Consider the following 18,124-nt stretch of genomic DNA (forward strand, 5'->3'; position numbering starts at 1 on the left):
TATTATTAAATAAGTGGAATTCTGGATACTGGACTCCAGAATCATCACAACAGCTGGTAAGGTATCTGCATATAAAATAAAATTATAAAAATAAGGAGAAAAATAAAGTTTTATTTTTTTGGAAAAATCTAACTATAAGGAATATCTATAATCAGTAATATTTTACACATATAGTGGCTGTAAACTTTATTTTTTATTTAGAATGTCTGCAACATGTTAAGCCCATCTCTATTAACAAGAAAAAGCAATTACACTTGTAAAATACTTCTTATTTGTACAACAGATTTATTGAGTCAACCCTGTTTTGATGACAAACTGCCATGATTTTATATCACAGACAAAATGTATTTTACAAATTAAACAGAGGAGATTTTAGTAGAACAGTCAGACCAACACATGTCTCCTGGCGAATGAAATGGAATACACCGGATTTATAAGTTAATATAAATAACCCTGATAGTTTTAAACATTAAAATTTTGTGGCATATTCCATGTTTTCAAATATATGAAATATCATTTGGAACAAAGAATCAGGATTCATTTGTAATCATGACTATTTTTCCCTTTAAATGTATTTGCTTTTTAAAATTTGGAAGGCTAAATATATCTGTTCAAGGGGGAAAAAAGGCTTTTGTGAAACACCACTTTTCAACTTTTATTTTTCTTCCATACTTGTAGACTGAAAAGCATAAAACTGAAAAAACTAAAAGGTAGTAAGCCAGAAGATGGACATAAAACAATCAAAACACCCACAGAAAAACATCTGCATAGAAATCACAAACTCCTAACAAGGAAAGTTCAGCACAGCAATTATTTGTTTCTTCTAGCCCAAACAATCCTTGGTTAGCTTTCTAAAACAAATTTTGGATCTCCTAATGTTGGGCCATTAATATATTTCTATTAAAAGTAACAAACACTGTACTACAATAATTAAAATTTAGTTATTGACTCTACTAATTTATATTTTTCAACCACTGGACCTCTCCCTGTCCTCTCCTCCCCAATCTCTCCCACTCCCATCCCCCGCCCCACCAAAAAAAACTTCATACTGATATCTGGACAAAGTAGATTGATTATACTATGTGGACATTCTATTTGAAAAAAAAAAANTCCTAACAAGGAAAGTTCAGCACAGCAATTATTTGTTTCTTCTAGCCCAAACAATCCTTGGTTAGCTTTCTAAAACAAATTTTGGATCTCCTAATGTTGGGCCATTAATATATTTCTATTAAAAGTAACAAACACTGTACTACAATAATTAAAATTTAGTTATTGACTCTACTAATTTATATTTTTCAACCACTGGACCTCTCCCTGTCCTCTCCTCCCCAATCTCTCCCACTCCCATCCCCCGCCCCACCAAAAAAAACTTCATACTGATATCTGGACAAAGTAGATTGATTATACTATGTGGACATTCTATTTGAAAAAAAAAAATCTACAAAAAAACAAGGGAGAAAGTAATATAAAAGTTCAAGGACAGGGACTGGTGAGGAAGAGTTCTTCCCTGCACTACAGAAAGGTAAGAGATGAGGGGTTCCTTCAACAGGGCACAGTGGGGAAAAAAAATATTTAAGAACTAAGTTGAGAACAGGCTTGCTGAGTAAATAAATTCCAATAAAAGGAACTGTACAAAGAATTTTTGTTTTTGCTGTATGTCAGGAAGAGTTGGAGAAAGGAGCAGTGTTTAAACAGAGAAATAAAGCATAAGTATCGAAAACAAACAGACCCTTCACATGGTCTGACCATGCCGCACACCACAGGCTCCACAATCTATAATCCAGGACCCTCTTCATTGGGCCTCAGCTTCTTCACTTGAAGTGTGGGGAGGAAATTAAAATGTGCTTCTCTATAACTTCCACACAACAGTCATAGTTATGCCTATAGTAACAAAAAACAATCTAACTGGCATTAGCTATACACGGGTAGAAGGCATCTTATTGTGGTGTTGGAAATGTTCTAAACCTGGATTGTGTTGATGGTTGCACAACTCAGTGAATTTACGAAAAATTATTACATTGTTTACTTAAAACAGGTGAAGTTAATTGCATATAAAGTAATCCTCAATAATATTGGTTTTAAAAATCTATCTCACTCTTCTTCATGGCAGCTCTTCAAATACCCTCTAGTCTCCTCCAAGAGGAAAAAAAAGCCCAAATGCCTGCACAGAATATTATTTTTCAATTTATTATAGTCCAGTTTGCCCAATGTCCTTTTAAAAATTTAGAATTCAAGACTAAACACAATTTCCAGAGTGTTTAGTTTTTTCAGAATTAATGGGCTTCCTTAGAGAAATGCCTATTCAGCTCCTTTGCCCATTTTTTAATTGTGTTTACTTGGTTTTTTGCTGTAAAGTTGTTTGAGTTCCTTCTATATTCTGGATATTAATCCTTTGTCAGATGTATATTTTGCAAATATTTTCTCCCACTCTGTTGGTTGTCTTTTAACTCTGTTAATTATTTCTTTTGCTGCACAGAAGATTTTTAGTTTGATATAATCCCATTTGTTTATTTTTCCTTTCGTTGCTTCTGTTATGGGGGTCATATCCATGAGATCTGTACCCAATCCTACTTCCTGGAGTGTTTTCCCTATGTTTTCCTTAAGGAGTTTTATTGTTTCAGGGTGTATATTTAATTCTTTAATCCATTTTGTGTTGATTTTGGCATATGGTGAGAGGTATGCGTCTAGTTTCATTCTCCTACATATGGACATCCAGTTTTCCCAGCACCATTTGCTGAAGAGGCAGTCTGTTCATCAGTGTGTAGACTTGATGCCTTTGTTAAAGATCTGATGGCTGTACAGACACATGAAAAAATGTTCAACATCACTCAGCATTTGGGAAATGCAAACCAAAACCACTTTGAGATACCATCTCACTCCAGTTAGGATGGCTAATATCCAAAAGACTGAGAATGATAAATGCTGGCAAGGTTGTGGAGAAAAAGGAACTCTCATACATTGTTGGTGGGACTGCAAAATGGTGCAGCCTTTATGGAAAATGGTTTGGAGGTTCCTCAAACAATTACAGATAGATCTATCATATAACCCAGATAATCCACTGCTGGGAATATACCCAGAGGAATGGAAATCATCATGTTGAAGGGACACCTGTACTCCCATGTTTATTGCAGCACTATTTATAATAGCAGAGTTGGAACCAGCCCAAATGTCCATCATCAGATGAGTGGATATGGAAAATGTGGTATATATCTAAACAATGGAATACTACTCTGCTATAAAAAAAGAACAAAATACTACCATTCACGGCAACATGGATGGACTTAGAAAAAATTATATTAAGTGAAATAAGTCAGGCACAGAAAGAGAAATACCACATGTTCTCACTTATCTGCGGGAGCTAAAAATAAATAAATAGATATATAAACGGGGGAGTGGGCAGGGAAGAAGACAGAACAATCATAATTCCTTTAAGTTATTAAGACAAGTGAACAGATACAATGTTGACGGGTGGTAGGGGGTAGAGGCAGGGGGGAAAGAGGAATCGGTAAAGTGACATGAAAATCAACTACATTGTATATTGATAAATTAAAACAAAAATATTTTTAAAAAGAATTAATGGGCTTGCTACTCAGCTAAATTGGTATATTTTACTCTGGTAAATAATTGGTGAATACTCTGTGGTAAATACTCTGGTAAAATAATAATACCCCAGTAGCTTAAGACTGTTTAAACAACCATATCACAGTTCGATTATACTGTATATAAACCCAAACAAAATCTCTAGACATTTTTATCCCCTACAATCAACTGGCAAGGAAATTTACTATGACTCAGATAGTGTACAATATAATTTTTTTCACTTAAAAATTAATACTAATGAAAATTTGAGGAAAAATTAAAGGAGAGAACAAAAATCTCTCTCTCTCTCTCTCCTTCTCGCCATGTGATATGCCTGTACCCGCAGCCTGCACCTCATGTATCCCAGAATCATGAGCCAAATAGGCCTCTTTTCTTTATAAACTACCCAGTCTCAGGTGTTATGTTATAGCAACGCAAAAATGGACGAATACACCTTCATTCCCTTGGGACCACATCTAGTTCCACAGTTTAAAATTAAGTCCATCTATATATTCAGACAACTCTCAAAATTATATCTCTAGACGAGACCTCTCTCCTGAACTCCAGACTTATATGTATGATGCACACAGACACACAAACACACACATAAACTTCCATTATATATGCATTACATACATATACATCTGTTTATTCAACAAGTCCCACACCAAATTCTGGACTTTACCAACTACCCCACCAATCTTTCCCATGCATAACCTTCCCCATCTCAATTGATGGGCCACTCCATCTACAGGCAGTCATCTTTTACTCCTCTCTTTCTCTCACACTACACACCCATTCCAAAAGCACATTTGATTGGTTTTGCCTTCAAAATATATCCAGAATCTGACCAACTTTTCACCGTCTCCACTGTTACCATCTTGGCCAAACCTTTGCCAACTCTCACCTGTACTATTAACAACAGCTTCCAAACAAGTCTCCCTGCTTATATCCTTGCCTCACCCCCCGCTTCACTATAATCTATTCACACACTTCTGAGTGATCCCTTTCAACATAAGGCAAGTCACATCAAAACAAAGCTGCAACGGCATTTGTATCACTAAAGAGTAAACAACAAAATCCTTTCTCTGACCCTTTTTTACATCTCTGACCTTTTCTCTTTTGCTCATTCTCACCTCACTCAAGTCTTTTGTATTTTCTGGATGTTCTTCAATAAGAATGTATTTATTTCCCTTGAAAACTGGTTGTTTAAAGGACCCTGGCACCTTCTCTCTCTCTCTCTCTCCTTCTCGCCATGTGATATGCCTGTACCCGCAGCCTGCACCTCATGTATCCCAGAATCATGAGCCAAATAGGCCTCTTTTCTTTATAAACTACCCAGTCTCAGGTGTTATGTTATAGCAACGCAAAAATGGACGAATACACCTTCATTCCCTTGGGACCACATCTAGTTCCACAGTTTAAAATTAAGTCCATCTATATATTCAGACAACTCTCAAAATTATATCTCTAGACGAGACCTCTCTCCTGAACTCCAGACTTATATGTATGATGCACACAGACACACAAACACACACATAAACTTCCATTATATATGCATTACATACATATACATCTGTTTATTCAACAAGTCCCACACCAAATTCTGGACTTTACCAACTACCCCACCAATCTTTCCCATGCATAACCTTCCCCATCTCAATTGATGGGCCACTCCATCTACAGGCAGTCATCTTTTACTCCTCTCTTTCTCTCACACTACACACCCATTCCAAAAGCACATTTGATTGGTTTTGCCTTCAAAATATATCCAGAATCTGACCAACTTTTCACCGTCTCCACTGTTACCATCTTGGCCAAACCTTTGCCAACTCTCACCTGTACTATTAACAACAGCTATCCCAAAAGGACTTGGTTCAGAGAGCTTACGGATTCCTGACCACATAGAAGTTCCTAGTGGAACAGTTGAGCGGGCATGGAAGCTTTGCGCGTCTTCCCCCCCACACGTTGCCCTGTGCGTCTCTTCATCTGTATTCTTTGTAATAACCTTTATAATAAACCAGTGAATGTAAGTGTTTCCCTGAGTTCTGTAAGCTTCTCTAGCAAATTAATCGGACCCAAGATGGGGGTTGTGGGAGCCTCAGTTTATAGCGGGTGGGTCAGAAGCACAGGTAAAACAACACGTGGCTTATGATTGGCACCTGAAGTGAGGGGGTGTAGACTTGGGGACTGAGCCCTTAACTTGTGGGATATGACGCCAACTCTAGGTAAATAGTGTCCGGACTCAATTGGAAGACAGCCATCTAGTGTGCACTGCAGAACTGATGGCTTGCTTGCTGATGAGAAATCCTCATATATCTGGTGTCAGAAGTTTGTGAGAGTATTAGTGTAATGGGAGAAACAAAACTGTTTTTTGTCACTGAACAGCCGTCAAATAAAATTGGTTGTATTTTTGATGGAGTGACTGCTTAAAAATACAGGGACTAATGTGAATAACCGTAAAAAGTACAGGAGTATTTGGTTCTAGCTGAGAGGACCTATTTGTTAACTAATAAAACCACTTATTCATCTTGTTTATCAATAAAGAAGAGATTCTATCAGAAATGCTGTCTGTCTTTTAGTGAGTTCATCAGGGATTTGAGACCTTTTCTGTTACCCAGAGTTTTATGTTATATTCTAATAGATTATGTAAGCTTTCATGGCTTATTTTGAGACAATAAAAAATAAAGTACCCATATATATAAAATTGAAGGAACATTGAAGGAATGCATCCTTGAGTTGAATGTTTCTTAGCCAACAAACAGTAAGTGGCCCTGATATGTGAAAATTGATTTTCATAACTGGATATTAATTCGTTTCTTTGTCTACTCTTCCTACTTAAGAATTGAGGTAATAGTCTTTGGCAAGTTAAAAGTACCTCTCTTAACCAAGAAATATTGCATCTTTCAGAATTTCTAAATAAATGGCATTGTAGACCATAAAAGGAGGCAGTAATCTAAAAGAGAGAAAAAAAAAAAAAAACAACTCATGAGCAATCCTCATTAGAACTATTTTTAGTCATATCCACGGGCCACTGATTATTCCCAATTCAAAAAAGCAGAAGATAACTTTTTGAAGATGATAATAAATGTTACCTCTCCCCCTTTCCCCCAGCATCTTTCCAAATAGGCAAACTTGTAACAGCTGGAGAATCTGATACTATTTGTTATAATTACCTTTTTTTTCAAATAGGCAAACCTGTGGCAGCTGGAGAATTCTGGGACATAGTTGCAATAACAGCAGCTGATAAAAAACAGGAACTTGCTTATAAGCAACAGCTGTCAGAAAAGCTGAGAAGAAAGGAGTTACCCCTTGGAGTTCAATATCATGTTTTTGTTGATCCTGCTGGAGTCAAAATTGGTACGCATTTTATGGTCAGGTTTATAACATCGTTTCTGGACAGAATAATCATTGCAGAAAAGCTTTTCTGTGTCTTACAGTTTATAAGCTGCATATCTCCACTCATGGCCATTATAAACTTTAAAATCTGAATGTAAATTCTTGTTTAGAAAGATAAAAAGCTTAGCAACTGTTCTTACCCATTGTGACTTACTCTAAAAAACTTCCAGAATGTTATTTAAAAGAATTTTATTAGTTTTAATAAAATTTACTCAAATGGTAAATATTCTTTTGGATCTTATCAGTAGGGGCCTTAAAGTCCCTCCCCACCCCAAAGTTCCTTCAGAAATTTATATGAAGAAAACAAATTAGAAGAAAAATATATACTTGGCCTCTTGGGATCACAGTGCAGAATGCAGAAGAACACAGTCTAATGGCTTAAGTGTTATAGAATATTTAGTTTTAAAAATATATCTATATTTACTTTTAAACCATGGTTTAGGTCAACCTTTCCCTTTAACCTTCCATTGCAAATAAAGATAAATGCTATTTTCCTGAAGGCTATTTTCCATACTTAAAGCTGAAGCCCTTCATACCAGGTATAGTATATACGTATATGACATTAGTATTTTTCTAATTAGCCAATATTGTTTTAATCCTCAGAACTATGAGGTCAGTAATTTTATTATTCCTATTGTGTAGATAAGAATCTGATGCACAGGAGTTAAATAACTTGCCCAAGGTAGCTAGTGTGGTAGTGATATTTAAGCTGTTTTTTAGGAAACCAGGTTCTAAAAATCTTTTTAGAAAGGAAATCTAATATTTGTATATTTGATTATGTCATATGGGAGAAGTACAGTCATGCATCGATTAACAACAGGAATACATTCTGAGAAATGCATTATGAGGTGATCTCATCATTGTGTGAACATCATAGATTGTGCTTCACAAACCTGGACGGTATACACTACAACATACCTAGGCTGTATAAGATAGCCTATTGTACTGAGCTACAAACCTGTAGGGCATGTTACCGTACTGAATACTGTAGGCAATTGTAACACAATTGTATTTCTGTATCTAAACATAGAAAAGGCACAGTAAAAATACAGTATAAAAGGTAAAACATTGTATAGCTATACATCCTATGGATGGATCTTATAGGACTGGAAGTTTCTCTGCAAGTTTCAGTGAGTAAGTGGTGAAGGAATGTGAAGGCCTAGGACATTACTGTAGACTTAGGCTATACTATATTTAAAATATTCTTTCTTCAATAAATGCAAAAGTATTTTCTTTATATCCTTATTCTATAAGCTTTATTCTATTTTTTAAATATTTTATTTTTACTTTTTAAACTTTTTTTGTTAAAAACTAACACTAACGCACACATTGGCCTAAGCCTACACAAGGTCAGGATCATCAATATCACTATCTTCCACCTGTATATCTTGTCCCACTGAAGGCCTTCAGGGGCAATAATATGCATGGAGATGTCATCTTCTATGGTAATAAAGTCTTCTGGAATAACTCTTGAAGGACCTTACTGAGGATGTTTTACAGATTTTTTTTAATAAGTAAAAGAAGTATACCATCATATATGTGGTCCATTATTGACCAAAATGTTGTAGGGCACCTAAATGTAAGTGGATTTTGTGATTTGTAACTCCATATGAATGTTTATACTTAACAGAGTATACCATCATATATGTGGTCCATTATTGACCAAAATGTTGTGGGGCACCTAAATGTAAGTGGATTTTGTGATTTGTAACTCCATATGAATGTTTATACTTAACACTCATACTAATGTTACAGATTGTGTAATTTATAATTATTATTTTGGGGAGAATATTAGCTCATTATTTATTACTAAGGGCTGCTTTCCAGGTTTCATTACTAATTGTTTGTTTGCTGCGAGATATATTTAATTTTATTTTGCCAATAACTTTGCTGTCTGTCTACTGAGTTTATTACAGCCAAAAGCCATATCTTTAAAGTTATCACATCTAAATTTACCATCATTACAAAATTTTAGTAGATGTGTATGAAATAAATTGTCATTTTTAACTTTATTTTTAAGGAAATGGAGGATCAACACTTTGTGCCCTTCGATGTTTGGAAAAGCTATATGGAGATAAATGGAATTCTTTTACCATTCTATTAATCCACTCTGGTAAAGTTATTGATCCACTTCACTAATTTACATTTTCTTTTGAGTATTTCACCTTTGATATGTTAGGGATTTTTTTCTCCCTTGTAAATACTTTCCTTTTCCTTTCTTTTTTTTTAATTCTTGAAGTTATTCTGCTTTGAAAACAAGTATTTCATGCTTTTCTTGGTATTTTTAGCTTGTAAGTAGCATAGTAATTTTTATAAAATTTATCCTTAATATTGTAGGTCACATACATCATCACATCAACTTTTCATAGATGTTGTTTGGGTTTTGGTATGCATATAGAAAACTATTTTCCTAAGACAGAACTTATTAAAATTTGAACATTTCTCCTCTACTCATGGTTTAGAGTGGATTCTTGCTGTAGGAGAGAGACTGGTTTAGTACTGTCATTACTAAATTTTGGGCAAAACTTTCTGCCTTGCAGTTTTGTCTGATTATTGATAGCCACAGTCTGCAATCTTTAAAAGAATTTTAAAAATAAAAGAAAAAAATGATTAGACATGGAGTTAACAAGTAAGGATATAAGGAGAAACACACAGAAGAGGATATTCTAAAACAGAAAAGTAGAAAGGACATATTCTTAGAATAAAAGATAGTTTTTTAATTGATTTATTTTTAATTTAATTTATTACTTTTCTTCATATGCTAGGGTGCTGATGAAAACTTTGTCATGGACTGACACTAGTCCAGCGACAGGTATTTTAGAACCAATCATTCATCTACATGGTTTCCAACACACTCTCTAATTCTTTTGATTCGTATACAGAAAAGTGATTCTTTGTAACGATGATGTATAAGTAAAGTATCCAGGTTCTGGTTTTAAGACTAATTAAAAAAAATTTTTTTTTTCCTTTTTGTCTTTTTCCATGTCCGGCAACGGATCGCAACCCTCAGCGTCGCCCCCGCACCGGACCGGGACCAGCAATGGGATCGCAACCCTCGGCGTTGCTCCCGCGCCTCGCTCAGCCAGTGAGGGGGAACCGGTCTGTATGTGGGATCCGAACCCTCGGCGGGAGCGCCGCCGCGCTTCCCAAGCGGCGCACTGTAGCAGTGCGCCACCGGGCCGGCCCTAATTAAAAATATTTTTTAAAAAAATTTATAATTTTGTTTTAGAAAAAAAATATTAACAATTTAGTAAAAATTAAATTAGACACCAAAAAATACATACTTAAAAATAGATAATTCTTATAGTGCTAAGCTTTACTATTGGCTAGTCTTTGGAAAAAGGAAAAATAGAAAACTATTATTAGCTCTCATTTGTTGAACATGTACTATGTGCCAAGTGCTTGAAATGTATTGTCATAAAATATGAGACAAGTATTCTACATTTGCTGATTTGGAGTAAATCCAAAGATGAACAACTAAAAAGTGGTGAAACAGGTTTGAACTCACTCTAACTCTTTGTCTTTCTCTTGCTATGTAAGCCTGCCTCTCAATATAGCTAGTTACAAAAGATGCAAGATATTTAATGTGCTTAAGAGAACACACTTTTCAAGGAATTGAAAAATTACAAAACTCATCTTAGAAGGAAAAAGCCTGTTTAAATTAAAAACAAGTATACATTTAAAAGTGCTTTATTTCCTTTAAGTGTATGTAATAATTTGGGTTGGCTGGTTTGCTCAATTGGTTAGAGCAGAGGTGCTGATAACACCAAGGTCAAGGGTTTTGATCCCAGCCACAAAAAGAAAAAGTGTATGTAATACTTTGAGGAAAGACACTGCATCTGGAAATTAGTGTTTAATCATTATATTTCAGAATTGGCATATTAGTTTTTTATAACTTTTCTTCCCTATGAAGTAGATTTTTAATGTAGGAATTTAAATATGGCTGAAATGTATCTTTTAAAATGTAAATACAAAATCATGTAATCCATGGTCTTTATTTGTTATCCATTTGATTCAAAACAATTCACAGGCTCTGCAGTATGTTAGAGTTCTTTCCTAATCTAGATTCTTTAAAACTTCATTATATCAAATGACTGCAGGAGAATAGCTATTTGAATTTTTAACTTGCATGTCATTATTCTTTCCTGAGTTACAGTAACAGGTTGTGTATATTAAATATCTTTAGAGACATTTTGAGTTGTAACTGATACCCTGGGTTTTAAAAATCTTGCAAATAATAACACATTTTAAATATTTTGTTTCATTTTATAGGTGGCTATAGTCAACGCCTTCCAAATGCAAGTGCTCTGGGGAAAATTTTCACTGCTTTACCTCTTGGTAACCCCATTTATCAGATGTTGGAATTAAAACTAGCCATGTACATTGATTTCCCCTCACATATGAATCCCGGGGTTCTGGTTACCTGTGCTGATGATATTGAACTTTATAGTATTGGAGAACTTGAGTTTATTAGGTTTGACAAACCCGGCTTTACTGCTTTAGCTCATCCTTCTAGTTTGACTATGGGTACCACACATGGAGTATTTGTCTTAGATCCTTTTAATTATTTGGAACATGGAGACCTTGAATACCGGTGTTGTCATTGTTTTCTTCATAAGCCTAGCATAGAAAAAATGCATCAGTTTAATGCTGTGTATAGACCTAGAAATTTTTGTCAAAAGGACTGTGCTGGAGGTGACACTGCCTGTTTTAGATTAGACTCTGAGTATGTGTACACAGATAGCCTATTTTATATGGATCATAAATCAGCTAAAAAGTTGCTAGCTTTTTATGAAAAAATAGGCACAGTGAACTGTGAAATAGATGCCTATGGAGACTTTCTGCAGGCTTTGGGACCTGGAGCAACTGTGGAATACACCAGAAACACATCAAATGTCACCAAAGAAGAGTCAGAGTTGGTAGATATGAGACAGAGAATATTTCATCTTCTTAAAGGAACATCACTAAATGTTGTTGTTCTTAATAACTCCAAATTTTATCACATTGGAACAACTGAAGAATATTTGTTTCATTTTACTTCTGACAGCTGGTTAAAGTCAGAGCTTGGGTTACAGTCCATAGCTTTTAGCATTTTTCCAGATATATCAGAATACTCTGGTAAAACATCTTGTGTTATTCAAAGTATACTGGATTCAGGATGTTCTGTGGCACCTGGCTCAGTTGTGGAATATTGCAGATTGGGGCCTGATGTTTCAGTTGGGGAAAACTGCATTATTAGCGGTTCTTGTATCATAACAAAAGCTGTCCTGCCTGCATATTCTTTTGTGTGTTCCTTAAGCCTGAAGATGAATGGACAATTAAAATATTCATCTATGGCATTTGGAGTGCAAGACGACTTGAAAAAGAATGTTAAAACATTGTCAGATATAAAGTTACTTCAGTTCTTTGGGGTCTGTTTCCTGTCATGCTTAGATATTTGGAATCTTAAAGTTACAGAGGAACTGTTCTCTGGAGACAAGACGTGTTTGAGTTTGTGGACTGCTCGCATTTTCCCAGTTTGTTGTTCTTTGAGTGATTCGGTTACAACGTCTCTAAAGATGTTAACTGCTGTCAAGAACAAGTCATCATTCAGCCTGAATAGCTATGAGCTATTGTCCATTGAGGAAATGCTTGTCTACAAAGATGTAGAAGACATGATAACTTACAGGGAGCAAATTTTTCTAGAAATTAGTTTGAATAAAAAGCAATCTGATTTAGAGATATCTTAATATTGTATACTTTGTCTTTCTCTGAGCAAGACTGCAAATATAGGCATGTTCATAGACTTTTTTTTTCATTTTATTTCACTGAAGTGAATTAATGAAAACTGTATTAATGTAATTGCTGTGGCATAATATTAATAATACAAAACTACAGCTAAATTATATTTTGATGGAAGAATAGTTCCATTATAGATGTATTTTATCTTTACACACTCAAACATGTTCATATACCTTGTAAATTTTGCCTAACATTCTGTTCCACAGGAAAACACATATCTATACAAAAATCTCAGTTATCTCTAGGGAAAGTGGTAGGAATAATTGAGATTCACTGATAGTCATATAATTTCACTATGGACATTACTTTCATCTCCTATTAATCCCTTTAACAGAACTGTTAAGTTACCAGATGGACTGATTTTACTTTCCATTTCATATTTCCTGTTTATACACTGGTGATGATGCTGAGAAGTAATATGTGGCCAAAAGGTAGACAGCAGGAGGGAGGCAGAAGAATAGAAAAACTGAGATAATATGCAGATGATAAACAGCTTCAGGAAAATAAAAATTGGCTAGAATCCCAACTTGCATGCTTATACCGAAATAGAAACATATAAGTGAAATGTTTTCATATCAGCGTCTGATAATTAATTGGAGACAAGATTTGTCAGAGTTTTGTGTTTTAAATTAACATAAATAAATTTAAGTAAGAACTGGTTTGCACCACTTTTAGTTACATATTAATGTGTCAATATAAAAATAATTGGTAAATTATAAGTGGCTGCTCTGTGGCTCTAAAGTATCGTATTTATATTATGGGGGCTTTTTTGTTTTCTTTTTTTAAAGTTCTTCCTAAGGAGAATATAAAAATATATGGTGGCTATCATTTAAAATTTATTGATTTACTTGCAGAGCTTTCAGAGGATGTAATGTGTTTGTTGTTCATTAAATGTTCAATGCTGTAATTTTATGTAATCTAAAATGCCATCGATTATAAGAATTGCCATTATTTTGCATTCTGTTAAGAAAACACCACCAATAAAATATGACATAATGCTATCTTTCTTACCTGAATTTTTATTTATTAGAGGCCTCTCTTGTATACGTATATAGAGGGACAAAAAAGTGAAATACTGAGATATTGTCAAGACATTTGTACAGCTTCACATTCCAAGTCAAAGTTTTCTGAAGCACTTTCAACTCAGAGTTGTTGATATCCATGTTTCCCACCCACTGCCATCTGTACTCTCAAAATTATTGGTAAGGCTGCATTTCCTAAGGGTGTCCTACCACACACACCACTGTCTGGATTTTCCAGCAAGCTACAGATACCAGATACTCATTCTGCAAGTTTTGATGCTGAGGCTTTGCTATTAGACAAAACTCAGTTTCATTTTTGCCTCTGTTTAATCACATGTCCCTGGAAGATAGATGGCTTTTTTCAAAGTCGAGAGGTTTCTGATGAATTGATGTCATATTATCAAGTCAATATGAAAGTAATTTTTTGTTAAACCAGAAATGACTTGTCTGCCATCCTAAATTATGGTATTTGTATGTATGTGTACATGTTGTTTTTTTCTTTTTTCAAGGTTTCCCCAGGGAGAAAAAATGTATGATAGCTATTGTTTAACATTATTAATTTACTTGCCAAGCTTTCAGAGGATGTTATGTGCTTGTCATTCATTAAATGCTCAATACTGTATTTCACCTCATCTTAATTTTAATCATATCCTACACAATGTGTGGATTCTACTTTCTTTGAAATGTTATCTCTTCAAAGGATTTGTCAGTGTCTTTTGCCTTGAATTGTATTGCTTGCTGTGTAGTATCACATATGTCCCACCAACAGTGTACCAAACTCAACTGAAGTGGCAATCACAGGCACAGCTGTGATCACGTTCACAAATGAGCAAATAACTCCATGGTTATTGGTGCCTGGCTAGTAACTATTATAAAGTACTACCAATTGTAAGACACATTCTATTTTCAGAGACGTTGAAATGTGGGGGAAAAAAGAATGATTAGGAAATGATTCTAACCTAAGTGTTTTATTGAAAGAGTCTAGAAGAAAAAAAAAAAAAAAAAGCAGCAAGTCACTTTTAAATTCCATAAATTCCACCCCTGAGTGTAGTGTACATGTTGATGGGTTGAGGAGGAAAGTATTTTCGATAAGAAATGACTAAATTTTGTGTTGACAGTTTTTCAGACTTTTCATTTATCTTCCCAATAAAAAAAATGCAGTCTTTTTTTTTTCTGAGTTATATTAGGAATAGAAAAAGTAAATCCTTCATATCTAAGTATGAAATTAAACATTTCCTCTTGATTTGTAATTTATATTTCATAAAATCATGGCACTTAAATCATGTATCCTCAGGTTTATAAAGGATTGCTATTGTTGGTAACTAATTTCATTCCAAAAACATCCATTATTTAATTGTTAACAGTGGTCAAGAAGGGCATGGAAAAGATACAGCGTTTGGTAATAATCCTCTACCTTAGGCATTTATTAGCTAAACTAAGCAAAACAGACATAAAGATTATGTATCAGTGTATACTGAGGGAAGTAACGCTTAAAAATTCCAAGTCATCTCTGAAAGCAACAAAAATTTGACAGCGTGAATCCAGTCTCAACTCCCATGACCTGTGGTGATCTAGATCTAAGTTAAACTCCCAATGTAATGAAAAGATTACCAAATCCAACAACAGAACCAAAATCAACACTTCTCCTGCTGCAAAAGGTAAGCATGGCCGTCACATACAGCTGCTGAATACAAGGATATTTGAGAAAGTTCATAGAGAGGATTAAAAGGTAAAACATGTCTTTTCATGAACTTTTTGAAGACCCCTTGTACATAACACAAAATCAGAGAGGGCATTCATATATATCATGATGTCTTCTGGACTTGAGCAACTTGGAGGCCCAGACTGAAGGCACTTAAACTAGTTTACCATTATTGAGAGAAAATACACCCTTCCAAAATTGTTATTAATATGTTCAAAGCTGTCTAAAGTATTTCATATGCTCTTTTTGTTGTTGTTCAGCTAAATAAAACTAAATCTTCATCTGTGTCAATAATTAAATTACTCTTATTAAAGAAAGACCTTTTAAATTTAGTATAAGAAAAATAACTGAAGCAACCATTTTCGACTTAGTTTAACTTGATATTTTTTTTTGCCTTTCTAATTTTGTTCAGATAAAGCCAATTTCTATTGATGTTGAGAAATACAACTTCTATTATTTATACTTAGTAGAATTATATTAATATTTCTTGTATTGAACTTTGTCAGGGTTTTTTTTTTTTTCTCCTCCTTGTCTCCAGTACCAGTGTGCTAAACTCTATATAACTTAATAGTGTTCTTCATGCTCCCATTTGTCTATAGAAATATCTAATTAGGGTGTGTGTGTGTGTGTGTGTGTGTGTGTGTGTGTGTGTGTGTAAAATGAAAGATGATTATACCAGTGTGGCTGGAGAGTACTGTTCTGTTCCTGGTAGAGATATCTACATGAGCCACAATAAACTGAACTTGCCACATCATTCAAACTTATCAATTTGGCTGTGATTTAGTAGATCACAATTTTGGGTCAGATCAAAATTTGGGGTAAAATTGCTGATTTCCTAGTGCATTGATATCTGGAGGATTGGAAGTGAGGCATGATGATGCCAGTGAATTAGTCACAATTACCATCCACCTGTAAAGCAGCTTGATTGTTGACATTTGTGTCTAAAGATGGTCATTACAAGGGCATTATTGCCCATGCAGGTAAGTGATTGAAACTAAGACAGTTAATGTTTCTGAGCTGGTTGGAAGAATAGTCCATCTTTTTCAAGCCTCTAACTACAGGGATCTCTTAGCCATCCAGCATATAGATTTTAACCAAACAGAGCAATTCATTTCTGGAGACTGGTGCAATCCATCTACTGGTGTCATTTCTTAGCTATCTGTGTTAGAATTATACTTCAATTGTGCTTCAATGCATTGCTGAAACAATCTAAACTGCATTCTTTTGGCACTGTTTTATGATGTGCTACTGATCTGCTTGTTGAATCTCCAGACTCCTTAAAGGCTTTTAAAATCTTTGCTATAACCAACACTCTGTGGCTAAGTAATCTTCACATGTGAATGATTTATTTCTTTTCTTCACCAGTATCCATTCTTTTTTTTCTCTGCAGAACATTCAGATGGTTCAAGTTAGTTTTAATTTACCACTTCCTTGTAGGAGTGCCACATTGCCCAGAAAAGAATTAAAGCATTTACATCCTGAGGCAAAAATCTTTTAAAACAACAACTCTTATGAAGTAAGTGTTTATTTCATTTGCAGGCTGAGAAATGTTGCACTGCTCAATGAAGTTTTACATGATTGGTTTCTTTCCTATTATTTTTAGCCTTGGGGTTTGAGAAAGTAAATTATATCCACCAGAGGTTTCAAATATTTTTAGTAAAATCTAGAACTATAAAACTTTGACTATACAAAGAAATAATTATGATCATGACGAGTGGTCCAAGGGTACATTTTAAATATACAGGCACACTGGCAAGGTCATAAATTAACTTATAAAATTCACTAATTATATATCACTGGAATCAATTTTTTATGAAATTTAATAAGAAAGATCATCACTCATTATAATTGGTTAAAGTTGATAAAGCTTCTAATGATCCATTATCCAGTCAAATCAGGGGCTGTCTATGGAAGCTTGTATGTAAGAAGGAAGTGTAGAGTTTCAGAGAATTTTTTTTCATTTGTTACAAGTGCTGATGCTTAATAAAAAAGAAATATTATGACAGTAAGAGAAGAAGCAATTTGCAAACTTATCCATGTTTGTTTGTATGTGCAATCTATCTCTCTCTATACTTGTATCTCTAGACTACAAACATGCTGTAATTTCCCATAACATAAAAATAAATAAGCCACAAGAAAGACAAAACTTCTCTTAGCCATATTATTTCATCATGATGCAGTCTATGTTATATGTTCTATTTACAATGTTTTTGAAGTTGTCTCTACTGACCATTATAATATGTCCAACACTGAATTCTAGATTCAGATACACACCTGCCTGCTTCATATTCCTCACTTACTAGAAAAAATTAGGCGTTTCCATTTAGAGAGCTCTATCCTAATTATTTTTTTTATCTCGATAAATAACCCTATTGTTCAACAAACTGCTCAAGGCAAAAACCTGGGAATCATCCATGACTCCTCTCTTACATACTTTCCCTCAACCTTTCCATCCAATTCTTCAGCAAGTGCTATCTATACAGTCAAAATTCATCCACTTCTCTCAACTCCTACTGAGCTACCACTGTTATCTAACTAATGCAGTAGTTTTTTTTTTTTTTCAATCTCGTAATACCTTCTTATATGGAGTAATGGACTATTATCTGAATTTTACGATTGTGCATGAACACAAAGTTGCAGA

General features: G+C 34.4%; 1 protein-coding gene across 1 annotated transcript; it reads left to right on the forward strand.

Annotated features, from left to right (window-relative positions):
• The first annotated feature begins 5,791 nt into the window (after nt 1-5,791).
• On the forward strand, nt 5,792-13,760 carry FPGT (fucose-1-phosphate guanylyltransferase). Its single transcript, XM_008591264.1, has 4 exons — nt 5,792-5,807; nt 6,772-6,939; nt 8,999-9,091; nt 11,251-13,760. Exons 1-4 carry the CDS (start codon nt 5,792-5,794, stop codon nt 12,705-12,707), a joined length of 1,734 nt encoding a protein of 577 aa, XP_008589486.1. The 3' UTR covers nt 12,708-13,760.
• The last annotated feature ends 4,364 nt before the right edge of the window (nt 13,761-18,124 follow it).

This window comes from Galeopterus variegatus, unplaced genomic scaffold, assembly GCF_000696425.1.
Source record: "Galeopterus variegatus unplaced genomic scaffold, G_variegatus-3.0.2 Scaffold6793, whole genome shotgun sequence".
Classification (NCBI taxonomy): Eukaryota; Metazoa; Chordata; class Mammalia; order Dermoptera; family Cynocephalidae; genus Galeopterus; species Galeopterus variegatus.

Coding starts and splice junctions, on each gene's coding strand:
- FPGT (XM_008591264.1), top strand. Junction 6,940..8,998: donor TCCTGCTGGAGTCAAAATTG/GTACGCATTTTA, acceptor TTTATTTTTAAG/GAAATGGAGGATCAACACTT. Junction 9,092..11,250: donor CATTCTATTAATCCACTCTG/GTAAAGTTATTG, acceptor TTCATTTTATAG/GTGGCTATAGTCAACGCCTT.